The sequence below is a fragment of the Cricetulus griseus genome, chromosome 5 (genome assembly GCF_003668045.3).
Source record: "Cricetulus griseus strain 17A/GY chromosome 5, alternate assembly CriGri-PICRH-1.0, whole genome shotgun sequence".
NCBI classification, from domain to species: domain Eukaryota; kingdom Metazoa; phylum Chordata; class Mammalia; order Rodentia; family Cricetidae; genus Cricetulus; species Cricetulus griseus.
In genome coordinates, this window is record NC_048598.1 from 77,044,281 (window position 1) to 77,072,059 (window position 27,779).

Here is a 27,779-nt window from a genome sequence, read left to right on the forward strand (position 1 = left end):
TAAGACAGGTAACAGCAGGTATAATAACTTGAAATCCAGGATGAAGCTGAAGCCATAGTCCCAGCGAGGAGCAGCAGCATGGCCTTTTCTCTTTTTCTGTTTTTCTGTTAAACATTGAACACTAAGGGCTGGGCGAAAGTGCTTTGCAAGCATGAGGACTTGGGAATCAGATCCCGAGCACCCGTGCAGAAAGCCAGGCGCAGCAGCACATGTGCCTATAGTCCTAGTGCTGGGAGACACGACAGGGGAGGTTCCCTGCAGCTCGATGACCCCTCAGACACTGAATCAGTGAGCTCCAGGGTTAGTAAAGTGACACTTCCAAATAAGATGGAGAATAATTAACAAAGACAGACAGCTCACATTGAACTCTGGCCTACACACACACACACACACACACACACACACACACACATACACACACACACAGACACAGAGAGAGACAGAGAGAGACAGAGAAAGCCAAGAACCAGCGGTTTGCAGGAACGGAACCATGCACGCCTCTGTTCTTGTGTTGTTTCTTTTTTTGAAACAGATCATACTAAAATGACCCAAACTGGCCTTGTTCACAGTCCGCATGCCTTCGCCTGTGCTGTTCTGGGATCAAGCCCAGGACTTAGTGCATTCTAGCAGGCACTCTGCCAGTGCAGCTCCATCCACAGCCCCAAGCTGCTCTGTTTCTCAACACAGATTAGTTCAGTAAGGTTTCATTTGCTTCATCTTTTAAGTGATTTAATATAGCAGTTTTTGGAAACACAGGCCTTCCTATCCCTCTTTGGTCATTCTAACATTACACAGTTCTGAGAGTTACCATCTGGCATTTTCGAATTTTTTGCCCCTTCCTTCACCCTCTGTATTTCCTGAAGCAAAAAGGAGAGGCTAGCCTGAAGCAGGCCATCAAATCATACATTTTGGAAGTTGGACAACGTGCTGTTACTACTCTCTCCCTGCTTATTCTGAATGCATTTCCCTGCTGCATTACTGTGTTTTGTGCTTCATGCTCTCTCATTGCTCACCTCCCCTGGTAATTAACAGTCCCCATCTCACTCTGTGCTTTTGCCACATAAACTTCTTGTAAAGCAAAATAAATCATCCTCTCTTCTTTGTCATCATTCCCCTGACTCTGTCGGTGCTCCCCCATCGTCATCCCATCCCCACTGCATCCTTTCCCGACCTCTTGTCTGCCACCATTTTCAAGTTCATTATTGTCAGCCTCTGATGTTGCAGACTCAGCATCAAGTAAGTATTATTTTCCTGGTTTGCACCCCAAGCAGCTATCTGTTGTCTGCAAGTCATTGTGCTATAGTTTGTATAGTGGCCTTTTTAGATTATTGAAGGAGCTATAAAGTGAGTGGCTTGGGAGGGGGGAGGGTGTTGGTTTCATATTTACTCAGTTTGTGAATCGCCTGCCTAATTCTCATGTTCACAATTACCTGTGCCTACTGTTCTAACCCTGTAGTAACTGCACATATGGTTCTTTCACAGTGAGACTTCAGGGCTTCTTACAGTGCTTGGTTTATAACACATTTTACTAGTTTCAGGAGATACAAAATCCCCTCTGGCCTCTGTGGGCACCAGGCATGCATGTGGCACACATACATACATGCAGGCAAAATACTTATACAAATAAAACACACAAAAACAAAACAAGAAACTAGATATTTTCTAACCTATTACTATTACATATAAATAACCATTTATGAGCAAGCCGTACATATTTATATTTAGTTGATCTCAAAGTGCTGTATTATTACAATCTCAATAAGAATTGTCATTGTTATCCTTAGAGAAAAATCTTCAGTAAAACATCTTTGGGTATTTTGTTGTTATTGTTGTTGACTGTGTGACACTCTTGGGCATTCAGCATCTTAACATATATAGAAAACATCCACTCATGGGTGAGTGACTTCTGCTGTGTATCTGGTTGTTTCATGAGTTAAGCCCAGTTGTGAAGATTAAGTAAGTAGCTTAATTACTGGCATTTGTTAAGTTACAGGATTACTTCAGGTAACTGAATATGTGTGTAATCTGTAACACAGTCAGCATGTGTGTTTTTTCTTTCAGCTGTACACATTGAGAAGATAATGTTGAAAGGAGTGCAGAGAAAAAGGGCTGACAAGTATTGGGAGTACACTTTCAAAGTAAGCTATTCTCACCCCCAAAATACACATCATTTGCCACAATAATTGATGTTTAGAAGAACTAACTGCTAGCAGGCTTACTACTTTAAAGACAAAAGATAGATAGATAGATAGATAGATAGATAGATAGATAGATAGATAGATAGATAGATAGATTTTTTTTAAAAGAAGAACCTTAGACTTGGAGACTATTAAAGGTGTAAGATGTATATTTAAAAAGCAAACTCAAAGATTTTCACTAGTATTTGCAGACCACTGACCATCTCTGTCCTGGCATCACTGCCATGATTCCCTGTTCCTCATGAGGCTTTTCATCCCTGCTTTGTGGCTTTGTCGTCTTGTTGGCTGTGAATCCCAGGGTCCAGTCAGATTCTGTTATTGCCAGGGTTAGACTCTCCACCTGCTTCCCTCTGCTGCTGCTTCACTGTTGAGCCTTGTGAGGTTGGATCACACGTACTCTGAAGCTCCATGGAATGAAGCCAGGGTTCTCTGCTGCTTCACTCCAGTTCTTCCCACAGGCACTGCTTGCCATGTTCTAGCTGTCCCTCTTTCCTGAAGACTCTTCTAACCTCTGGTAGAATGTTTTCTCCTTCCTCTGCGGATTGCTACCACTATAGCTTCCACTGATCCTTGAGTAGATCATCTTACGGAAGCACGCATCTTCATCCCCTGCCATCCTACAGTGTCTGCCTTGCTTAGTATATTTGTTGAATAAATTTTAAAATCTTAGATTCTACTTTGAAGGAGGAAAGTCCTTGACTTTGTAGTTTCAGTCTCCAGTTTCCACATGTCTCACTTTTGGCGTATTTGGCTCTTTGCCCTTGAAACTCTGCATGCTGGCTTCTCATTTAGTTGTTGGGGTGCACAGCTTGTCTATAGGACCTTTCTCCTTACCCTGGACCAAAGCATAGCTAACATCTGGCTCAAATGCCCCCTCTCTAGAGGGCTGCCTTAATATCTGGCTGGTCTTGTTTCAGGCCTAAGGACTCCCATCTTTGAAATAATGGTGACTGGTAGGAACTCTTAGGCATTCCTTTGCTTTGTGTTAATCTGGCATGAGACTGAACTCAGACTTCAGTTGTCATACTCTGGTATCAGTTGTCTATTCTGGTATCCACCTACCCATGCCCACATAGATAATTATTTTTTAAGAAATGTACCAACCAACAAACAGGGTTGTAGATGGAATTTTGTATGCATTATTTAATTGTGATATGATTGATAAGACCTAGATATTAACATATCTCAAGTAGAAATTAAGGTCCACAGAATTCTTAGAGTCCAGGAGCCAGCACAGCCGGGTCCAGTCCTGGATCCTGTGTTCATTCTGGGTCACACTTAGCTCATCATTTTCTCCATTGGAAAATGGATGTAATCAGACTTGCTGTAACATCTGAAATCAGAAGATAAATCTCCCTGAACTGTAAAATGGTACTGCCAAAGAGGAACAGTCTGCATTGAATGTTTCTCTTGGAATTGTACATCAGGGGATATCATTTGGCTGTACCCTGACATAGTATCATTTTTGTACTTAACCAAAAAAGCAAGATATTTCTGAAATATTAGTTCCTGAAAATTACTAAAATATAGTTCTATTTTAACACTGCTTATTTTAAAATGCAATTTAAAGGGAATTATTGGAAAACTTTTTTGAGTAGAATGTCAATGTACAATTAAACACATTTATAGAAACTATGATAATGCTAGATGAACTTTATATTTCTGATTGCTAATCTTAAAATTTAAGTAAGGCCTTTTGTTTTACACATGGCTTTTTCCCCAGCCAGTTCCTGCCTAAGCAATAACCATACAATATGTGTGTTTTCTTAAATCAGGTAAATTGGTCTGACCTTTCAGTCACAACAGTAACAAAAACCCACCAAGAGCTACAGGAATTTCTACTGAAGGTAAAATTATAGATTTTGTTGTTAAGATTTGTATATGATATAAAGATTCCTAAAGTTTCAGCGAGAAAGGAATCAGCAAGAAAATGAAAACACACATAGGTTGACTCCAAACTGAAAGAATGTGAGTTGTAGTAAATGTTACATTGTCTATCTCTAACCTTATGATGTCAGCATAAATGACAAGGAGTTTCACTTTAGGAAATGGGTTCCCATTCTTAGCTCCCTGCAGAGATATTTCTTACTAAGGGTTCTTCCCCGGAGACACTATCTGCAGTGACATGAGGCTTATTTCCTGGGTACCTAACAACTGGGAAGCTCTCCAACTGTGAACTTTTCTTAAGTCTTGCTCCTTATCTTCTCAGAGTCCGTCCTCCTCCCACTGCATCCACAACAATGAGAAAATGGTGGAATTGTCTCCTGCAGGCTTGTTTTGTGCACATCCTTACCTGTTTCTTTGAATAAAGTTTTCTAATTCGATTTAATGGAAAAATGAAAGAAATAGTAGAAGGGAGAACTGTTCTATGTGATCAGTAAATTACTATTGCTCAGTAAGTAAATACTTTACAGTTTATTGTTAACCGGGAGATAGAGCTGAAAAACCCAGAAACAGGAAATGTCCTAAACAAGTTTTGTATGGTAGTGTCATTACTGGACTGACAGCACCTGACACTTGAGGATTTTGCTGGGTTTCACACGATGCGCTTGTACATGTGTCTTCTGTTCAGATATGTGTGTGCCTGAGTTTTCACCCATCTGTAGGCTTTGAGAAGAATGCTGGGGACTGATTCTCTGATATGCTGTTAGATTGTCAGCATGCTGGATGTGTTAGTCTGTCTATGTTAAGTCAGTTGAATAGCTTCTTTTTCCTGTGGCTTATTTAAAACTGAATTGTCTCTTTTTATCCCCTTTTATTAAAAATAGTTTTTCTTCTTGTACTATATATCCTCATTACTATATATCCCTCTATTCCCCCAAGTTCCTCCCCACCTCGCCTCCCATCCAAATCTACTCCTTTCTGTCTCTCATTAGAAAAGGCTTCTGAGAGAAAACAAAATAAAATATAATAAGATAAAATAAAAACTATCACATTGAAATTGAACAAGGTAAACCAACAGAAGGAAAAGAGCCCAAGAGAAGGCAGAAGAATCAGAGACCCATTTATTCACACACAGGAGTCCCATACAAATACTAAACTGAAAGCTATAACATGTGTGCAGAGTACCTGCTGTGGACCTGTGCAGGCCCTGTGCTTGCTGCTTCAGTCTCTGTGAGCTCTTATGAGCCTTGCTCAGGTGATTGGAGGGGCTTGGTCTCCTGTGTCCTCTGTGCCTCGGCTCTTAAGCTCTTTCTGTGTCCTCTTCAGTGGGGTTCCCTGAGCTCTGAGGAGAAGGGATTAGATGGAGGCATCCCATTTAGAGCCGGGTCTTCCAAGGTCTCTGTGTGTAATGTCTGGCTGTGGGTACTAGTTCTCATTTGCTTCAGGAGGAAGCTTCTCTGATGATGGCTGTCTAAGACACTCATCTCATCTAGGAGTACAGCAGAATGTCCTTAGAAGTCATTTTATTGGTGTTTGGTTTTTGGTTTTGTTTGTTTTGACCCGTAGTACTTAGTTTCACATAGGTTTCTGGGTTTTCTTAGTTAAGGGCTGAGAACTCCTGCCTGAAGGTAAAGATAAGGTGGGCTTCATTCATTTCTAGTCATCAGGGCCTGTGTCCCTCCCATAACCTCTCAGTCTTACACAGTTGGGCGAGAAAGAGGATGGTGATAGAAAGGTGGACATTTCTGAGCACTGGCCTATTTCTGCTGGATTAAGGCAACAATCAGAAAGGTATCAGGGAAATGAGTAGCTGTGACCCTGCCAGGTGCTGAGAGCACTCTGCCAGGTGCTGAGAGCCACAAAGCATTGTAGCAGGGAAAGTGCCTCTGGCTGGCTTCTGATGATTAAGCCAAGGGGTTGGGTCTCCCCTGTTTCCTTTGCATGCATCTGTGAACCTCTTCTGCTTATCACTAGCTCTCTCGTGTCTTGATAGGCTGCATTCACCAGGGTTTAATGTAAGTTAAATAAGAGCAGCCACTGGTTGGGTTTGGCAACAGGACGCTCTTATTCCCTTCTTTGTTCTATTTTCTTCTTCAGCGGCACAACTCTAGTGCTGGAAAATGAGCTCCATGGGATACAGAGCAGGCAGGGCTACTTGATGCCAGCTTGTGTGTGAGGTTGCCACCTATTTATCTGTCTCCCTGCAGGAATTCAGTGAACATCACAGACCCTTCTGCCAGGTGTTGGCCATGGCCTTGGCCTGTCTTCTAGCAGTCTCCTTTCTTCTGTGTCTTCCTAAGCTTCAGCAGTGGTGCGTCTTGACAGATTACATTTCTTCTGTCATGTAGTTTTTCAAAAAGCTAAGTGCTTTACAACCGTAAAACTCCAAATGTCTAACTCATCTTTCAGGGTGGGAATAATTAATCCCTCTGCTCAGCCAGCATTTGACTAAAGCACATTTCTTAAATGTGTGAACACCACTGTTTCCTGGGATAATCCTCACTGTTTTTCTAGAAACGAACTGCCTTTTGTCAAATATTCTTCAAGTTGCCTGCTCCCATCTTTAACTTTGTGTGTAGAAGCCTGGAGCAGAGCCTGTCCTCCTTTCTGAGCACCTGTAGTGACACTGTGAATGGGTGTGGTGGTTGCTAAGCTGCATTATGGTTTCCAGAAGCATGGAGGTAGGGGTGGGGTTGCTGAGTTCTTGCTTCAGGAGAACAGCAGCTTCTGGCCTCCAGTCCTGGCCCCTTCCAGTTTTGTTTTTCATATTACCACAGCAGCTCTATGAGTTTTTATCTCTTCATTTGCTGTTGTAGCCACAGTTTCTGAGAACAGAGTAAGAGTTTGGATTCTTGCTAACTCCTTGATTGAGATGTACTGTACATTGTAGGGAGGTTTTATAAATGACTATACAGGAACAGTTGTAGATATATATAATATATATATTATATCCTCAAGGACAAACAGCAGTCCCTTTTAAAGAGTATACTTAAACCTCAGTGTCTTAACATTAGAACAGAGCAACTGCTGGTGCACATGTAGTGTGCACACTGCTAGCTGTATTTTTCACAGCTGTATAGCAGTTTTCAGATTGAAGCCACTTATCAAACCAGATGCAGTCATGTCTAATCATGAAGAGAAAACTAGTCCCCTGAACTGAAGAATAAGATTGGCAAGGCTGCATTGGATCTAACGTACTATATGTGGCTCAGAAACCAAACCAGAACACTGTGATTTGGCTTACAGTGCTGCAGTGCTCTCTTCATGGCACTCAAGCCTGGGGTCCCTCCTCCAAATGTTGAAAGGTGGCAACCTAGCTTTCAATTCAGGGTCTTGACATCACAGTTGTGGGCTATTAAAGTGTGAAGGCAATAGATCAGTAGGAAAGACAGGTTTGGCATTTATAGCACAGTTTAAGTTGATTGGCCGCTTTTCAGAGTAAAGGACTTCTTCATTGAGGGCCTGCTTCATGGTTCCCTACTTCATGAAGTGTAAGGGAAGAGGTACAGGCTTTCATTTATATGGAAGATAAGACTGATCAACTTAGATTGTTGTATTCATCATGTCATGATGAGCTAGTTCCAGCAAAGCTTCCGAATGTTTGCACCTTACTAATACACAGGAGATAGCTGACCACACTTGTAAAGACTATCAGTTAACAAAACACTCTTTGGCAAATAACCCATAAGTGATGCCAGGGATGGTGTCAAGGAAAACTGTCGTCCAGGTTAGCTCCAAAGCCACACAATAGGAGATTAAGATGATTACAAATAAGGACTCTTCTCCCACTTGTGCTGCTGAACCTTTTAGGAGACTCCTTGAGGTGAAGACTGCAATTCCCTGATGTGAGCCAACAGTTTATTCTTGCCAACTTTGTTAACAAGAAAAATTAAAGATAAATAGCTGCATATTGGGCTTTGGCATTTTGTATCTAGATCCAAACCCTTTCATCATTCTGAGATTGTGCAGAGGCCACCGAAAGACTACTAGGTCTGTTACAACTAAGCTGCAGAGAAGAGAAAAGCCCAATACAGAATGTAAAAGGCATACTTTAAAGCCTTATTTTTACAAGTAAATTTCCCTTCCAACGGAGTGGGCCCTGGGGGGAAAAAAGACAAAAACAACATGAAAATAAACTAGGTTGCATACTGATGTCTGCATGTCCATACTCTACCCAGTAATGTGAACATTGCCATTAACTTGGTGGCACTTTGCATGGTAGAGTCCTCAGTTATGTAAAGTTATGGCTTGAAAATTGGAATAGACCTCTTTGTCAGTGTACTGGGGAGATAGTTTACTTGTAGATGTGTTTGCCATGTAAGCAAGAATGCCCATGTAAAAGCCGAGTTAGTTAGCCATGTCTGTGGCCCAAGCAGATTCCCCTGAGATATGTATGTATGCATGCATACATGCATACATACATACATACATGTTTATACATATACGTGTGCACACTAGATATAGTAAAGAAAATTTTTAAAAATTTTATTAATGTTCAAGATTAGTTATAAATACCTACTGACAGAAATCTGTATTAATATGAAATTAGTAGTGTTTCTTTATTTGGAAAATGTGTTGATTCAGAATTTGTTTCTTCAGGCTGGTAGTTGAAGGACAAGATTTCCATAGTAGGATGTGGATGCCATTGGTTTTGTGATTTCCCCAGATTGACTAGCGGACATTATCCAGACATGCCTTAGTCACTGTGCCCAGCCTCAGGAGTGCTGCCACCTTTGCCCTCTCTGTGGCTCTGTTTGAGCACCTCTGTTTACTAAAAGAATGTTTACTTTGTAAACTAAATTATGTAGATTTTTGTGTTTGTGGCTCCTTAGGGTTTACTCTACTCTTACAATTATTCTTAGTGAAAATTTTAGTGAAAATGACAGTAATTCAGAAGTTAATCATAAAAGTCAAAACTGAATTCTTGAAAAACTTAGAGTTAGTTTTGGAACCTATTTTCTGGGGATATTTTTAATTAAACAAGTTAAATAATGTGGTAAGAGTTTGGTTTCATTTACATTTTTTTCTTGGCCAAATGATACTTTCTTACAGATTCTAGCATATTGCTTGTAGGACACAAGCATCATGTTGAGGAACACTCGGGAGGGGAGTGTTTTGTTTTTTTATAATTGTGGTGTGAGTTGTGCAGTGTCTGGTACATGTAGAGGTCAGAGGACAGCTTTGAAGAGTTACCTCTCCCGTCCACTTTACCTGAGCTCTGGGGATTGAACTCAAGTCTTGAGCAACAAATACTTCCACCTGATGAGCTCTGATGGGTGTTTTGGTATAAATAAAATTGCAAGAATTTGACCCGGTTTTCATGACTTTGTTCTATATTTGGCATATAGCATTTAATTGTCCAACATTTCGATAACTATAGAGGCAGAGATAGCACTTTTCAGAATAGTGTTCCAGGATAAAATGCTAGCTGTACTGTGAGAATGCTCAGTTTAATTTGAAGCTCTGTATGGATGGCATCCAGAAGGGGAGAGGGCCTGGAGTGTGAGGTTCATATGCTGTACACTGAAGACATGCTGAACACTTGGGTTTCCCTGCACTGGGCAAGCCCCAGGAGATCTGCTTCCTATAGGACAGACCTGTGCCCCTTCAGCTGGAAAGAATGCTTGGGGATGGCTAATGAGGAGAAGACATTTCTTTTTAATTTATTTATATTTATTCATATATTTGAATGAAGAACTCAGCATTGGATATTGTGTTTTTCTCTTGTAGCTTCCAAAGGAATTGTCTTCTGAGACCTTTGACAAGGCCATCTTAAGAGCCCTGAATCAGGGTTCTCTAAAAAGGGAAGAGCGGCGGCACCCTGACCTGGAGCCTATCCTCAGGTAACAGCTGCAGATGCTTAGGACAGGCTGTTGAGGGAGACCAGAGATCTTCCTCTGCATAGGCCTGGGCTCACATCAGAAGGTAGCAACCCTATTTGTCACTGTAGGCTCTTTTAACCTGAAAGTATCGTGAGGTAAACCTCTTAGGTTTTTGTTGTTGTTTTTCCATAAAATGTTATCGAAGATGTCCTTGTCTGGTAGCTAGGCTTGGGAGAGACTGGGCAGTCTAGGGAGTGGAAGAAAGTGACCTTCTTTAGCACATACTCACTGCCCTTTGCCCTCCAGGTGCCCAGTGCTGCTGAGGGTCAGGTTTTTCCCTTGTGAAGATGTTGCACCATTGGAAATATATGTGTTGCTTAGATGAAGGTTAAATATGGTCTCTGGTGTGTTTAAACCCTACCTGTGTTCACTCCCAGAGCCATGCCTCAGGGGTTGGGGGCCAGCAGGGTAATGGGTGATATAGGGTCCTCCCCTTCACCCACAAATGCAAGAATGTGGGTGTAAACAAGTTAACCTGCTTTGTGATGGGATTTGAAAGATGTCTTAGATTATCACTCACATACAAGGGTTGCAGAGGAAGGGAGAGACCGAAGGATCAAATGCTAGAGAGAAAAGGGGAGTTACAGCTCTGTAGGCAGGGTGTAGTGGCTCACACCTTTAATCCCAGAACTTGTTCACGTGGATCTCTGAATTGGAGGCCAGCCAGGACTCCATAGTAAGACCCTGTCTTCAAAACAAAACAAAACAAATCTATCATGTGCAAAATCTAAGAGAATAATCCAGTGAAGGAAACTGAGAAGCTGCACAGGAGCAAGGTCTACCTGAAGATTGAGTCAGTGCGTTTATAATGACATCAGTTTCCCTGTTGTCTCAGTATAAAGAAAGTGGATGGTTGCATTTGTCCTGAATGGAGGCTTTCCTCAGTAAAACATTAGGATAAGGCAAGGGGTTTTAGGAAAGTGCATCAGTTTTGGAAAAGTGAATGTTCAGATTTAAGCTGAATTGGGAAGAGTGGAGTGAGTCTGATCATGTAGAACACACAGTGCTGAGAAGCACAGTCACAAAGCACAAGAATCATATTGGGGTTGGCATGGGATGTCCAAGACATACATCCTGGGGTGGGGCAGTTGCTTACATGCCAGGGTTAGAGCATGGTTGTGGCACTTAGTAGTTTGCCCCTCCCAGATGCCAAGGAAACAATTGCTATTTGACTGGAAACTTAGTTATTAAAAGGCTAAGTAAAAGCATGGTCACCAGGCTCAGGGTCAGGCTTAAGTGAGGCCCCTCTGGTTTGCCTTCCTAAGGGCAACTGTGTCCCAGAGGGTTCTTAGTATCGGTGTGGCTAAGAAGGGGGAACGCAAGATTGCCTGCTCCCCAATAGAGATAGGCACAAATCTGGAATGGGACCTATTTCCATTGAATCACGAAATCCAAAGCATGACTGGGAGAAAAGCGACTGGAATGAGATGGATCCCAGAATGACTACCCTTGCAGATACCCATGTCATTACCAAATGATACATGACTTAGGGTGGGAGAGACACTGAACCTGAACGTGGAAGGTTAATCTAAAAGTCGGTAGGGGACTTAATGGATCTAGACTGGGCAAAATGGGAAGAGAGGCTGTGCAAAGGCTTTACAGGCACATGAGTGCAGCTGAAGAAAGCTGCAGCCTTGAGTTTAGAATAAGGACGTACAAGCGAGGTAGCTAATTTGTGAAGTCTCCGATGACACAGTGGAGAGGTTTAGTAGAAAGGATAGGAGGGGAGCAGAGAGCATTCTGGGTAAGAGCAGCTGGATAAAGATACCAAATCATTGAATTCTTGAGTGCCTGTGTTCTCAGGCTTCAGAGTGCTTGTATACTTCCTGGGAACCTTGTGAAAGTAGGATGGCAGAGGATTCTGATTCTAGCAAGCTCAGGAGGTGCTGATGGTTCACAGAGGGCCTCAGCAACTGATGTAGTACTCTGAGAACTGCATCCAGCTGAACCAGAGGCCTGGGGTGTATCTAGCAGCATGAGCCTAGGGAATGAACATGGAACAGTCAGATGACAGCCTCTGGTGTATGAATGGTAGCAGAATATGACCCTTAAAGGACCAGAAGGTCAGTGTGCCCTGGTCCCTATCTGTATTGGCTTCTGTATGTGCTTTGACCCTAGCCACACCATCTAAACTAGCTAGCAGTGGACAAAGCTCCACTGTTGTGCTTCTCAGTGGAGAGAGCTGCAGCTTCATAAGTGTAATTTGGTGTGTCTTAGAGCATAGTGCTCTGTGTACAGTGGCTATCTTTGGATAGTCTTGTAGTTTCATGACAAATCTGTCAGCTGCTCAGTAAAGACCATGAGGAAATTCAGAAAAGAAAAAGATGCCTCTGTTCAAATAATTTTTGTTGACATTCTAATTTTTCTTTGCCTGTTACTATGATCTGCAGTTTAATTACCTCTCGAATTCAAATTTAGTCGTTTAAAACATTTTTGTTTTGTTTTGTGACAGTCATACATTATATATAATCCTGGCTGGCCTGAAACTTACTGTGTAGACCATTGCAACATTAGATGCTAACGTTCTTCCTCCTCCTGCTTTTAAAGTACTGAGATTATAGGTAGCACCAACACATTGGAAATGTTGAGTGGCTGGCTATAAAGTCTATCCCATCTGCTTTGTAACCCAGTGTTTGTACCTAAAATGTTTCCGGATTTATAGTTAATTGCTAAAGAGAGATTGTTTGAAATTGGGTTGCTTTCTGCTCAGAGCCTAGCTTTCCATAGCTGGGCAAGATTTGAGCCCATTTTTAAGAAGTGGCTGGTTTGATAGATGGGTCATTGTCTCGTGGCTTAGCTTAGCTTTCTTTCTATCTTCCTATAAGGTTAGTTTATTTTATGAAATCATGAATTTTTATCTATTTATCTGCTTAGATTTTTGTGGCTTTCTTAGCTCTTTGAATGAAATGTGAATTAACAATGACAGTTTGTCCTGTGTTATTTAGCTATGATGCTTAAATGAAATTTAAGATGCTAGGTATGTCAGTCTTTGTTTAGTTAATTATGTAAGCTGAACATAGATGGTATGCACCTATAGTCCTCAGCACTGGTACCTTGAGATGGGAAGATTACCTGAGCTTAGGAGTTAGGATAAGCACAGGCAATATGAGACCCCCATCTCCAAAAAGGTACTTAGAATATTATTATTTTTTTCTTTTTTTAATCTTTTTTTTAGTTTTTTTTATTTTTTATATATTTGAATTAAAAACAAGATTGAATTACATGACAATCCCAGTTCCCTTCTCCCTCCCTTCCTTCTCTACCACTATTTTTTTTTTTTAATAAATTAACTTAAGAGTTGAACATTGAAAACAGAATCTAAATAAAGCAAAAGCAAGAGGAGCCTAGGTCTAGCAGCATGGCTAGGCTAGCATGAGTTCAGAGCAATTCTGACTCTGACTGAGACCCTGCTCTGACTCTGACTGAGACCCTATCTCCAAATAAGAATTAGGAAAAATAAGTAAAAAGAGGGCTGGGGACAGCTAGGTGGCCAAGTTCTTCCCTAACTGTTTGAGGGCTGCACGTAGGTTCCCAGCACTCCTGCAGGGCCCTTTGGTTTTCTAAGCTGAGTTAGAATCATGTTGTGGTGCACACTGAACCTTCCGTATGCTGTGGTGGTACCCTGTCACTGTGCTTTCCAGAACCCCTAACATCGCAAGTTTCGCAGTCTTTCCTCAAAATGTGAGGAGGTCCCTCGATAGGATAGCCAGATGATGCACAGTAGCATGCATGAGGAGGAGGGAGGTTTGCAGGCCCTTTTCTGACTAGAAAGGCAGCTTTTGGACCATCTAAGCAAACAGCTAAAAAATACTTTTGGGGGGGGGGTCAGGTTGAAACTGCCCCATAAAAATATATCTGTTTCGTAGATTCTTGCAAATGGGTTTTGTTAGTTTCCTTGCTCCTTTGTAAATACACAAGAAAATAATTCTTTCTTTGGGGAAAGGTTTGCTTTACCACCTCTACCCCCCAACACACACACACACACACACACACACACACACACACCCTGCCCTGTCCCTGCTCCCAGTGCTTGAATGCAGCAGTCACTTACATTGACTTTACACACACACACACACACACACACACACACACACACACACACACACACACACACACACACACCCCGCCCTGTCCCTGCTCCCCAGTGCTTGAATGCAGCAGTCACTTACATTGACTTTAATCTTAGTGAAGACCATGGATGTGTACACTGGTAACTAATATAACTCTTCTTCTTTCACAGGCAGCTATTTTCAACTTCATCCCAAGCTTTTCTTCAGAGTCAGAAAGTACGCAGCTTCTTCCAGTCACTGTCCTCGGAGTCTCAGCACAGTGTCAGTAAGTACCCTCTGCTCCTCAGTGGGAATCTGGAAAGTGTTTTTGTTTTGTATTGTGTTTCGGTTTTTTGTAGAGTTTGTTTGTTGCTTGGTTTTCGTGTCTTACCGTGCCACCTTGTTCAAACTTGAAGAAGTTTAGTTAAAAGTTAAGGAATAGAAACATGCAGTTAAGAAATATTTGGCCTCGTTAGTGAACTTTACACTGCACATTTGAAGATAATGACCCAGCAGGGGGCAATAGAACCAAGCAGACTGGCTTACATAGCTGTTGGCTGCTCAGGGGCAGGGTATGCAGTGTCCCCTCCTGTAGTACCATCCAGTGCTGACTTTTACAGTCACTTAACCTTATCCATCTCTTCAACCTCTATATAGTTAGCATTTATACACCAGCCTAAGCTAGACAAAGGATGCTCACTGTCCTCTCTTGTCCCTTCCCAGCCTTTCTGTTGTTTTCAGATGGGCTTTGTTTTGTTCGTGGACTACTACTTAAAAAATGCTGCTGTGTACCTCATCTCAGGACTGTTCTGGGGATACATTTTATCTGTTAATTCTCTGATAAAAATCATAAAAGTTTGGTAAGAAATCAGGTAGTGATGAAAGTCCTTCAGCTCCTTTGGACCCCTTAGGCTGTAGCTCCTTCATAACTCCTGTGGCTTACTGTTCTGATGTTTCTGGCCATCTCTGTCATTGCCCCTTAAAGTCACAGCTGTTCAGTGTAGATTGAAACATCATCTCCAGGGAGTTTTCCCAGTCTTGCTTCTGTGTGTTGTGCTTTCCTGTTTCACTGTTCATCAGTCCTGTCTGTGTTCAGTCTTCTACCAATTCTCCTCAGCCTGACTTTTAAACAGATTCATTGCCAATAATGCATGGTCCACAGAGATTTCCTACTCACTTTTTAAGCGCAGCCAATATTTTGAGGAACATTATTTCTTTAAATCTTTCCTTTTGTTCTCAGTTGTCATTTTTATATACCTAAAGGAAAAAAGAAAATACATGCCTCCTCAGTTTGAGATATGAAAAAAAAAAAGAGATGAAAAGTGTAATTAACGTTCAACATGTATTAGCTTTCCAAGTTTCACTCACTGATGGAGTGTCACATTTGTGCATGTGCATTCCTTAAATATTTGGAATCTAGTTAGCCATTAGGATGAAAGTTTAGTTCTGTGACTAGTTGGCTGGAGTCAGATGTACAACTGTGTGGCTCCATGGCTGAATTTCTGTCATGGTTATTCTAGAGCTCTGTAGACCTAACAGTCAACACTTCTCTCCAAGTCAAAGTGTTAGGTTTTTGTGGTTTTTTTTTTTTTTTTTTTTTTTTTTAAATAGTATCTACCAGTAGCACCTGGTTCATTCTAAAAAGGTGTTGAAACAAAGTTAAGCTTCTAGCACAGATTATCATCCTGCCCAGAAAGCTACTCATTTGGGAAGTATGTATATACATAAGGCAGACTCTCTTGAGGGCTTGGCAAGGTTTTAAATTCATAAGCAATGCTAAGGAGCCTGGCAGATTTTATCTGAAGATTGAACATGTAAAATACTGTTGAATGTACACATCTTGGATTGTGGGGAAACTTGTCAGCAGTCTATACACATGTGAGTTGTTTTGCTGAAGAATATCATAGTGTTGTCAGGGTTCATTTGCACACTTAAAAAAAAAACCCTCTACCTTTTGTTACCCTGGGACAGAGAACAGAGTCCCTATGCTGATAGATAACTCTTGAGTAAAGAGTAAAACTCTTAAGTGGCTCAAGGGATTTACTGCTGTCAGAATGAATGGGTCATGTGGGTCAGTGTTGGCCCACAGTCATTGCTCCATAACAAAAGAGATTTGGGTTTTTATAGCAGTTCAGTATTGCCACAGTGTTGTTACAGGGTTTAAAAAGTAACAGTATACAAAAAACGGGAAGTTTAAGGAAGTTTAGACAGTAGACAGCAGAGGCACACTTCTCCCTGTGGTCCTGTGGTGAGTGAACACCCTGGGGCTGGCAGGTGTGGGGTGACTCGCTTAGCCAATTGGTGCCTGAGGGAGCAGCTTGTTTCAAGACTCCAGTCAAATACTCCTGTGCATTCTTGAAGTCCTACCTTGGAGAAAGGTTCTTTGGCCAATAACCTTTCACTCTCCTCTTGTTGGGGCAGAGGGATAATCATTATACTTATTTTCTTTATCTCACTATTATAATTTTCCCAGAGTTAGTAGTATTGAATTATTTCCTGCAGATAACTTACAGTCCTCTCTGAAGACTTCTAAGATATTAGAACACTTAAAAGAAGACAGCTCAGAAGCTTCAAGTCAAGAAGAAGGTAATTGTAGACTCACTAGACTAAGTCTGCATACATTGCCCCAGTCAGAACAGAGTCGAGAGAGCCCAGTTACAGACAGGGGCATTGGGATGTGTCAGATGGATGGCATTACAGTACAGAGGGCAAAGAAGAGGTTGCTCACTCCATGGTGGTGGCACAATTGTCTTTTTATGCCACATATGTGTTAATCTGATCCCACCGTATGTCATGCACAAAACTTTCAAGGGCATACAACTGCTTGCAAAATGTAGAGCTTAAAGTTTTATGTGTAAACCCAGGAGAGAAGGTTTTGTTTACTAAGGCAGATCATGACTGTACATTTGACTAATCTAAGCCCAGATACTTTTAGAAGACAGTCCACAGGGAGTTGACAGGAAGAAGACCAATTGCTCACAGCAGAAGGCTCCTTCTCCAGAAGTCAGTGAAAAAGTTGTCCTAGGAAGTTTATGGATGACGGAGCCCTCAAGCTCATGAGCATACAGCTTCACGGGTGATCGAGAAGTAAAGGACAGGACAGTGAGACAAGTGTACATTCTGTAGACCGGGGAATCATTTCAAGTCTGACGACATGCACTGTGGCAGTCAGAGCGCAGGCGGTATGGATGAGATGTAAATTGCCAACATGTTTGCACAGAATTTGGCATGATGCAGTGAAGCTGGAGATCATGGCTGCTGATTGTGCATCTGTGAAACTTGCCCATGTGCTGACTACAGCGTCGTTTGTAGCCACAAGTGCCAGAGAGTGTTTCTGCTAAATAGTGATATGTCTGCTGGGCAGGAGTTAAAAGGGTATTTGTAGCATATTCAACACTCCACAGCCCCGTATGAGTTTATGAATGTACATACATATACAAGTAGTTAAAATGGAACTTTGACTGGAGTGCTTCAACAGGTTAGGTAGGAGTTAGACCTCTGTAGAGGGGAGGAGTAGAGTGAAGAGACCCTTAGCCTTACCTCATACATTGTTTCTTTTTTTAAGCAACTAGAAAGTGGTCTGGTACATGGGTATATGTGTTTCTGAGAGACTGTTAAAAATATGGACATCCTTTTAAAAAGGGAAATAAAGTTTTACCTGAAGTAAATCCAGTTTGAAGTAACACACTCATAGTAAATTTGCATAATCTTGAGAAGATTGGTGTGCACATTTGAGGTAATTTGGTATCATGTTAGGTAATTGGAGATGTGTTAAGGTATCTTCTGTAAACTGGATGTGGTGGTGCCCACTGGTTGTCCAGCAGCCAGGAGGGCGAGGCAGGAGTTGGAATCAGAGGTCAGCCTGTACTGTATAGTGGACCCTGTCTCACAGAGATAAGCATAAACTCCCCTTGTGCTGGGAACTGGGTCGAAGTCCTTGGCAGGGACCGTCAGTGTTGAGCTGCTTCAGTTTGTACAGCATGTAGGGTAGCGTCCTGAATTAATTATGTTTTTTGTTTTGTTTTTTTTTTCTGCCCTAGATGTGTTACAGCACACCATAATCCACAAGAAACATGGTGGGAAGAGTCCGGCTGTGAAGTAGGTATCTGACTTCTACAGCAAATGTCCTTGGAGTCATTACTGTTTAGTTAAGCTTCTCATGTATTTATCAGCAGCGACTCTGCCATTTTGGGCTCTCTCTCTCTCTCTCTCTCTCTCTCTCTCTCTCTCTCTCTCTGTCTGTCTGTCTGTCTGTCTGTCTGTCTTACTTGATGCTCTCTTTTGTCTCCTTCCTTGCTGCCTTTTGGAGGAAGGTCTTCTCTTGTGGCAGCTGTGTTTTGTTCTTCTGTTGGTTACCCTAAAAATTGTAGTGCACCTTTAACCTCGTTAAGTCTAATGTAAATTTGTGCTTGCAGTATTTCTCAAATAATCTGAGGAAATTGGAGCACTATAACTTCACTTTTTTTTCTGAGTTATAAATCATAATCATTATGTATTTTCATTCTCTTCATAGCTTTAAATTTTGTGATGCCCTTTCCCAGGGTTCATCTTGGTCCCTTTTTCTCCTCTTGCCCCACCTATGATGGTTTTCCTTTTAAATGAAAGCACTGTTTCCTGACGTATACTGTGTATGGTAAATGCAGTTAGCTTTCGTTGTATGTGTGTGTGTGTGTGTGTGTGTGTGTGTGTGTGTGTGTGTGTATACTTTTGGTATTACTAGATATTGGACATAGGTACTCACAAATGCTAGGCAAGCCCTCCATCACTGAGCTATACTTAACTCTGATTGTAGTTTAAGTTTCTATCTGAAGGAAAGAAGTGTAGTTGGCCTTCATTTTTAATTTTTTTTATTAAATTTTTGCATTTATTTTACATACTGACCACAGTTTCCCCTCCCACCTCTCCTCCTGTTCCTTTCCCCTACCTCCCATCTACCCCTCCCCCACCCACTCCTCTATCTCCATCTCCATCCAGAAAGCGGCAGGCCTCCCATGGGAGTCAATAAAACAGTTACTTTCATTTTTTTAAAGCCTTTTTACTTGATATGTGATTCTAGATTGGCAGTTGTTTTCTGTTAGCTCTTTTAATCTATACTTGACTGTATTCTGGTCATACAGTTTTCACCTATTGTGTCAGAACCCCATCAGCCACCTTTGATGTCTCTGGCAGCTCACATAAAATCATTATGTGATTTCTAGCTCCCATGGCAATAGAACTGCCCCACTCACTCAGTCGCCACAAGGCTTCCTGATTTATGAACCAGGGCTCTTGCTGATTGTGTGGGCACCTTTTTATAGATGATCTTGCAGCTCCTTTGCATATGGCGGGTAGCCCTTTCTCCTCCTCTCTGAGATCCCCTCTCAAGAGCTGTCACTTTAGAACAGTCTCTGCTGTTCTTTTGATAGTTTTTCCTCTTGGTGCATTTGGGTTTTGCTCAGCTGTTTGTGATAGACTTTGTAGCTGTTTTTGTATTGATTCTGCTTCTAGGATCTGTAACATTATGTCTTTTGATTTTACAAAATGCCTAGCTTATGCCTTCAGACATTCCCTCTGTTCTGTTCTCCCAAGCCATTTTGTAAGAGTCACTGAGGTCCTTATGAACTGGGCTGTTCACACATTCCGCTTGTCTTTTACATTGCTATGATACATCTGTTTTTTCTTCTCCAGTATATTTTCTTCAGACTAGACTCCTCTCAGTTCTCATCATCAGCTTCCAAACCACGGAATTATTCACACCATTTTGCAGTTGACAATTTTACATTTGGTTCATCCGGCGACTGTATTCCTATCAGTGTTCAACACCCACAGTCTATCCCCCAGAAACTTCATTCTCTGTGTGCTTTAAGCCCATGCTGTGGTCTGTATGTGGAGGGTTCCCAGTTGTTCTGTATTGATCCTGTTCATACAGTTCTTCACTCAGCAATTCTTACCTCATCCAGGCTGTGCAGTGTCTCTGTCGAGCTGACTGACAGTGGAGCAGGGACACCTCAGTCACACAGACATTTATGGCAAGTAGACACTTGATGATAAATTAGATATTCACTTCTTAGAATATACTTGTTTCCATATGCTGATATGCCACATCACTAGATACTCCAAAAACAGAAACTAAGAGGTTAGAGAAAGGGTTCCTCTAGCTTCTTCATTGAGGTGGTAGAATAAGTGAAGTTATGGGGACAGGCTTCACACTGTCATATGCTTTCCTTTTACTAGCAGTGTTGGTACAAGCTGTTCTCCATTGGATGGGCTTACCATGCAGTATGCAGAACAGAATGGAATTGTGGATTGGAGGAACCAAGGCTGTGCCATCATCCAGCACCCAGAGCACTGTGTGACCTCAGCTGACCAAGTATGTGTCAGGTTGGCTTTGGCGCCATTTGGTTAAAGTATTGCCGCTCTGTATTTCCTAAGAAATGAGCACTGTAAGTGTTCTGTCAGTGGTTTATCTGGTAAGAATTGAGGGAACATTTCAGTGTGAGGCTTTAACCTTATATGTAATTCTTCCAGGGTCTGAAAAGGTGTGATTGTGTAAGACTAATACAATTTAGTAAGATACTTTTGAAGCCTTTAGTTCTAGGAGCTCATTAAATTGTTCCAGTTTATCATTGTTGTTATTATTGTCTCAAAAGGATTATCCACCTGTCAAATCACTGTCTTGATATGAAGATAGGGATTTTCAAACTAACCTATTCTTGTAAGTGTTTAGGCAGGTTCACCCACTTTCTTGCTTGTAGTAAGTGAATGCTTGCTTCCTTATGAACTGCTGTGATGAGATGGTGCATTTAGTGTAATATGCCACCACCATGTTGCCAGTGTATTCTACTAGAAGATTGATATATGGACTTGACTGTGTTTCTCACCAATACACTGATTCACGTCCTTTTTTCATAGACAAAAGCATATTTTGAGAAATTGTAAGTTGTCACTGTCATAATTAAAGCCATCTGATTCTTCTTTCCCTCTATTCCAATGTCTATGGCCTCTCTGGTCAGTTTTACTCACCAGAACTTCACATGAAGACCCATAGCCAATACCAAATCCTTGATCACAGTCTGTTTACCACAGTTAGTCTTCCTTGTCCATAGAGGTAGCACCCAGTGCTCAGCAGAGTACCTGGAAACCCTGTGCAAGGTTAACAACAGTCGCTACTATTATAAAGTAAGTTGTAACAGTGTAGTATCATAATTTATGTGGTTGTATTTGTGTGCTTAGCTCCTCCCAGGCATGTAGTGAATATGATATAGCTGTGCTAAGTAAGGGATGTCTGTGTCCTGGAGGGTGGAAGGAACAAAGTGAGATTTCATTACGCTGTACTTAGAACAGTAATTTAAGACAGGGCATATTCACTTCATCAAGTATCCATTAATATGCTTTTGACTGGTTGACTCTGGAAAGTCAAAGTACAATCAAAGAGACCTGCTGTCAGATAAAGGAAAGTCGGATCTGTTGTAGACCAGTTCTCTTGTGATCAGTGTTAAGTATTTGTCATAAAATATGTACATTTTAGTGCTTCTGTAGGTAATTTCAGAAGTGGGCTGGAAATGAAAATTTGTTAGTCTGTGGTGGAGACTAGTAGAAGAGTAGAATAAGGATACCTGTAGCAATGTTTGGTGTAGCTGAGGTCTGTTTGTTTTTTATTTCTACTAGCACTCTGCTGAAAAACGGAGCTTATCTTCAGTAAATAAGAAGAAAGGGAAGCCACAAATAGAAAAGTAGGTTCAATTTAATGTTTCCAATAATGAAAGCTAGAAAAGACAAGCATGCAGTACTTGGCTGTGGATATATTTAGTTTAAGTATATAAATAGTAATAGTATATTCTATTGATTTTACTTTTCTTTTTAGTTTTGGGATTAACATTTGTAGTTGAAATATCACCATGCACGTGACGGAAGTAAAGCTGCTATCAAAGGATGTGTTTAGTGTTGGGGGCCAGCACTCTCAGCAGCACTCTGAATGGGACACTCTAGGTTTTCTTAGAATTTGTTTCTAATTTATACAAATATCTGGAGGATTTTAGTAATACTGTATTTAATGTTTTTGATAGAGAGCATTACAAAAGTGTTGATTTTATATATGTGTGTCTGTTTGGTTTAGGGAGAAAATTAAGAAAACCGAGAACAGATTGAACAGTAGAATAAATGGTGTTAGACTCTCTGCTCCTCAGCATGCTCATGGCAGTACTGTGAAAGGTAAGGAAGGCTTTCTCTCTAGAGCTCGTCCTCACATCTGCAGTGTAACTTCTTAGAGCTGTTGTCAGGCTGTTGCTGGTGTGTACAGCAGTTTCCAGTTAGATGATTTTGAAGGTCAAACGATCACTTAGGGCCATCTCAGCAGTGGCCAGTCTTCAGCTGCAGAGCTGGTTGACTCTGACTGACAATGATGGACCACCCTCGGGAAAATCTAGACATACTCTTGTCAGAGTCAATTTTAGAATGTTTCTGACATTTTTACAATTTAATGACTTATTTACGGAGCTTCGTTGAACTAGGTTGTTAGTTTCCATTTACCTAACATCTTTGTGGCAGGGACTTTAAGTCCCTCTGTGCTTAGGGTTAAGGTTCATCTGATGGAAAGCCTTCTTTTTCTAGTTCATGAATTGCTTTTTGTGTTTTATTTCCCTGTAACATTGATTGTAAAGATAGAAAAAGAGCAAAAAGCTACAGACATGTAGGAAAATATTGCATGTGTGCATCTGACACTTAATTAGCTGATTCCATAGACAATTGTGGTTTTGTTGTTGTTTGTTTGTATGTTTTTTTAATCTTACTGACCTGACAGCACATTAATTTGTAATATAACAAAAGTAACAAGAATATTTCTTAATTAGGATATATATTCAACAAAATATTCATAGAAAGAGACTAAATGATATAGGAAGACAAATGATTATATTTTGAATCTCAAATCATGCCAGTTTATTGTATTAGCTAAACTGGGAGAGACTTTTCTGTTGCTGTGATAAAACACCATGACCAAGGCAACTTATAAAAGAAAGTGTTTTATTTAGGCTTACGGTTTCAGAGGGTGAGTCTGTGACCACAGTGGCAGGGAGCACGGTGGCAGGCAGGCAAGCATGGTGCTAGAGCAGTAGCTCAGAGTTTACATCTGATCCACAAGCATAGGCAGAGAGAGCTAACTTGGAATGGCGTGGACTTTTTGAAACTTCAAAGCCTACTTCCAGTGACACACCTCCTCCAACAAGGCCACATCTCTTAATTGTTCCCAGACAGTTCCACTAACTGGGGATCTACCATTGAAACATATAAACCTATTGGGAGCCCATTCTCATTCAGACCACCAGGTGGGAGAAAGATGACCTGGAAAAACCCATCTTTCCTATCTAAGGCTGTGGTCCAGGAGCATATGATGTCTGATGTTCTAGATGGTGAGCCAAAGGTTTGTCTGCTGGTGGCCTGTCAGGGTTCATGTCTGTCCTCCTGGTTTATTTTCCATATTGCTTTCGTGTGTGTTTTCAAAGAAATGTTTAGCTGAGTTACTCTCCTGGGCAAGTCCTGTCTGCACCACCCTCTGCAAGGTCCCACTGCCTCTCATCTCTCTCACACCCTCTGTGAGGTCCTACTGCCTCTCATCTCACACATCTGAACTGCTCCCCAATGTGCTTGAGCTGTTATCTTTCTTAGTCTCATATCCAGAAAACATCACATGGACTTTGATCAGAGCTGTCCATGGCTTTGGTTCTGTGTCCCTTGTTTCTTAGATGTGTGGCCTATTTGGGGCTTGTTTTGGGGTTTTGTTTTTGGTATGTTTGTGTATCTATCTAGGTACAGATATATATATACATATATTTGTTTATTGGGAAGGACTATGAATAAAGTATACTTTGAGCATCTTGTCTCATTGATGTCTTAATATAATGCAGGTGCATGCAAACCCCAACCTAAGAAAACAAATCCATCTATTTTCCTCTGAAGTATTAAAGTGCCAACACAGAACAGACTTTAAGTATTCAATCAACTGGAAAGAATTCTTCTCTTCCCGTATGGAATAGCTGCTATGGTGAAATGCAGACACTATGTTAGAGCTGAGATACTTGGCCCTTTTGATAGTGTGTTGTTCAGCTTTAAATAGGGTAGTCCATCTTAAGATAGGTATTTCCTTTTAATTTTTAAATTTTTTTTCAAATTTTAATTTCTCCTTTGACTGAGAGTATATTCATGTATCTCAGAAATATCAAAGGGAACAAAATAAAGATCTCCCACTGCTCCCTTCTATGTTTTCTGCTTCTAGGAAGAGTCTGTGCTATGAGTCATCTCTGTTGGCTATGTATTTTCTTTGAAAACTTTGATGTTTCAGGTGGTAGGGATGGTGGCATACTCCCCCGGGGTTTGGAGGCTGAAGCATGAGTATTATCAATTCAAGGCCAGGCTAGACTACTCAGTAAAATCATGTCTTTAAGAAATTCCTTTCATAACTCAATTCTGAAGAGATGCATGCATTACCACACAGACAGCATTAAGAACTTAGTCTTTGGGGGCTGGAGAGGTAGGTCAGTGGTTAGGAGTACTGGCTGCACAACCATGAAGACTTGAGTTCTTACTGCAGCACCCACAAAATGAACTGGATGTGATCTTGCAGGTGCCTTTAACCCTGGAGAATGGGGGGGCAGGGATGGGGGGGCAGCTTCTGAGGCTTCTGGATTCCAGCCTTACAGAAAACATGAGCCTTCAGATCATATCAGAGAGACTGTTTCAGGGACATAGGAAAACAGTAATAGCAGACAGGTGACACTTTCCTGGTCTCTGGAAGTGCACAGACACACGCCCATACACATGCATAGACACACAGACACAAACAATTGCTTCTGTGGATTTGCTGGCTATGTAAGTAACAAAAGCTATGTTAGCAGTTGGGTTTACAGAAATGAATAAGACAAGGCTGGGCTCATGTATGAGTGATGCATACTAGACACAAGAATATTCTGTCTTAGTGAGCCCACAACAAATATAGCTGATTGATACTTTTGCCTGTACTGCAGTCATCCCTGCCTTGTCTTGGCATAAGCGTGGCCTCTGGGTAGAAATTAAGGGGCTACCTAGTCTGCTAGCTGTGAAGCATGTTGTTGTTTTAAATACTCTGGCATGGCTAGTGGTTTTAATAGAACATGTGTTACCCACTCTTGGAGGATTTCTTTAGCAAGCTCTAGGAAAATACACTTTGTAGACTTAGAAGGGAGCTCAAAGTGTCGATATTGGACTGACCCTACGAGAAACTAATTCTGAGTAAGTTAGTAAAATTGACTTCTTGTTCTGTGCCTTTGTGTTAAATATGTATTTATTAGCTATTTAATAATGAATTTTAACATAGGTCAAAGACAGTTTTAAGTGTTTAGGAAAACAAATCATTTATAGCTGCAACTAATTTCTAATGGTTCCATTTGAAAATTAATATAACTATTTAACATAACTTTAGAGTTGTTATTTTTAGATATGAATTTGGACATTGGATCTGGACATGACACATGTGGAGAAACATCTTCAGAGAGTTACAGTTCTCCGTCTAGTCCACGACATGATGGAAGAGAAAGTTTGGAAAGTGAAGAAGAAAAGGACAGAGGTTTGCTTTTAGCAGAGGGGTAAAAAGAGGTGGGGGTGGATAACTCTGTTATCTCCTGAACAACCCAAAGCCATAGAAAACCTGTTGTTGACTTAAAATTTGCTATTAAAAGTATTTAAAGACAATTAACAGTATATAAAATCCAATAGACAGGGAAAGGAATTATAACAAAACAGGCTCATCCTATGGATGGGAAACTGGCAGAGTGAGCACGGCAGCGCCTCTGCTCATATGGTGGCGGGTTTTGTGGAGATAGTGTTTGGGGGAAAACTCTACACTTACGTCTCTCTAGTGATGTCTGTGTTACTGGTTTTCAAAGCTACTGTCAGTTGACTAGTAAGGAGATAGGATTAGGGTAGAGCCAGGTAAAAGGTCATAAAGATCTCTGTTCTTAAGAGATTGACCTATTTCTCTTATAACACCCTATGATTGCTCCAGGCATTTGGGTAATGTCCATCTTTCTAAGAAAGTTGATCTTGACATTTTCTGCTATTGTTCTCATTGGAGAGCTTTATTCACCATTCTAGTCTGACAGTAAGAGCCCTTTGAAAAGCCTGTGTTTAATGAGGATGATGTCCTTTTTATGTGCCAACCACAACTAATGGCTGACATGGCAGTGAAGGTACCAGTCTGAGCTCAGTCTCTTAAAGTTTCTCTGTTAAAATTCTTACACCGTGGTATTTCAGCCAGATGTGGTTTCTTATGCTCACTAGGACCTCAGCTTCTGTGTCACTGTCATAGCATGTCTTAGGATGCTACTATTTTGCAAACAGTTGAAGTCAGTCTTTAACTTGTGGTTGTTTCATAGTGGCATCAAATGAAACCTGCAGTGGTCATTGCTACTGATGTGAGGCCACACTGCGCTTACGCTCTTGTGCACCCTCAGAGCTATGGGACACTGAGAGAATCTTTATGCCTTGTCTAGAATAGGCAGGCTTTCAGTATATTTTAGTGCACGTTGTACTTGGTTCTGTGGAGTATATAGATAATTCTGTGAGTCTTGAGCAGATTTCACCTGGTTGCCAGATCTGTGGATAACTCAGCATCCCTTTCTTGTCCTCATAACTATAAGTTGATGGGCCTGTGTAGAGGGCATTGCCCTTTATATTCATGTCGGCTTCCCCAACCACGAGTCCCTTAGGGTGCTCCAGACACACACTGGGATGGAAAGCTTTGAACATTTTTCAAGTCTTGAGTGCACACAAAGGTCTTCGGAAGCATGTGACTTTGTTGTAATGATGCTCTGACGGTTTGTGTTTTCCAAAGGCAGTACAAAAAAACAAAACAAAACATCCTAATACCTGATTCCTGTAGTGCTCCAAAAATCATAGCGTTACCCTGTTCATATGGAAATTTAACTGACCATGTGAAAGATGGCTTCTGTTTTCTTTTTGGACTTTTTCTTTTTTTCTTTCTTTTTTTTTTTTTCTTGGTTTTTCGAGACAGGGTTTCTCTGTGGCTTTGGAGGCTGTCTTTGAATTTGCTCTTGTAGACCAGGCTTGATTTTGTGCTTAACCCTGCACTGATAGATGGTGTTGGAGACATTATTAATTTAGGAAGGTTATTTTCAAAGTTTTGTAATAAGTAGTATAATAATTTATCTGTTAGGGGATATATTTGCTATAACCATTCATTCATTAATTCAAGCTCTCCTCTAATATAAAATGAGAAAATTCAATTAATAGTACTTGATATTCTGTGTCAAGTGGGTTCTGTTTAGGTTTTCTTTAGGAAGGATAGTTTGAAGAATGTTTCACATTGTCAGCTACATGTAACCAGTTCTTGTCTTAATGAGCACTAAGTACCAAGTGCAATTCTGCTTAATTCATGAACAGAAACATTTTTACAGTTTTACATCTAACTGAATGACCTATGTAGACCTATGTAGAAGTGCAATACTTAACATGTTTAAACACAGAACCTTGGCTCTTCTCTGCCTTGTCTGGAAGCTGGAGTGACTGGTATGTGTACCGTGGTGTGGTACAGGAGTAAAGGCAAGTGCAGCACAGTTGTTTCTGCTATGTAGTTGTGGAGATATGGTGGTGCTTTCTTCCTGACTCCTGCCTTTTGTCTTCCAGAGTACTCATTGTAGGACTAATACAAGTAGCTTTAAGTGTTCCCTGTTGAATATATAGTGGTACAAATACTCACTCCATTTCCAACCTTAAGCATTTGAGTTAAATATTGTTCT

General features: G+C 41.0%; 1 protein-coding gene across 1 annotated transcript in view; it reads left to right on the top strand.

Moving 5' to 3' along the window:
* The window catches only part of Zcchc2 (zinc finger CCHC-type containing 2), a 46,008-nt gene that overhangs the window by 13,443 nt on the left and 4,786 nt on the right, over window positions 1-27,779 (top strand). Inside the window, 10 exon segments of the mRNA XM_027417859.2 lie at window positions 2,062-2,138; window positions 3,974-4,045; window positions 9,813-9,925; window positions 14,205-14,299; window positions 16,516-16,599; window positions 18,054-18,111; window positions 20,227-20,362; window positions 21,661-21,725; window positions 22,109-22,203; window positions 25,460-25,588. Coding sequence (XP_027273660.1) covers window positions 2,062-2,138; window positions 3,974-4,045; window positions 9,813-9,925; window positions 14,205-14,299; window positions 16,516-16,599; window positions 18,054-18,111; window positions 20,227-20,362; window positions 21,661-21,725; window positions 22,109-22,203; window positions 25,460-25,588 — 924 coding nt within the window.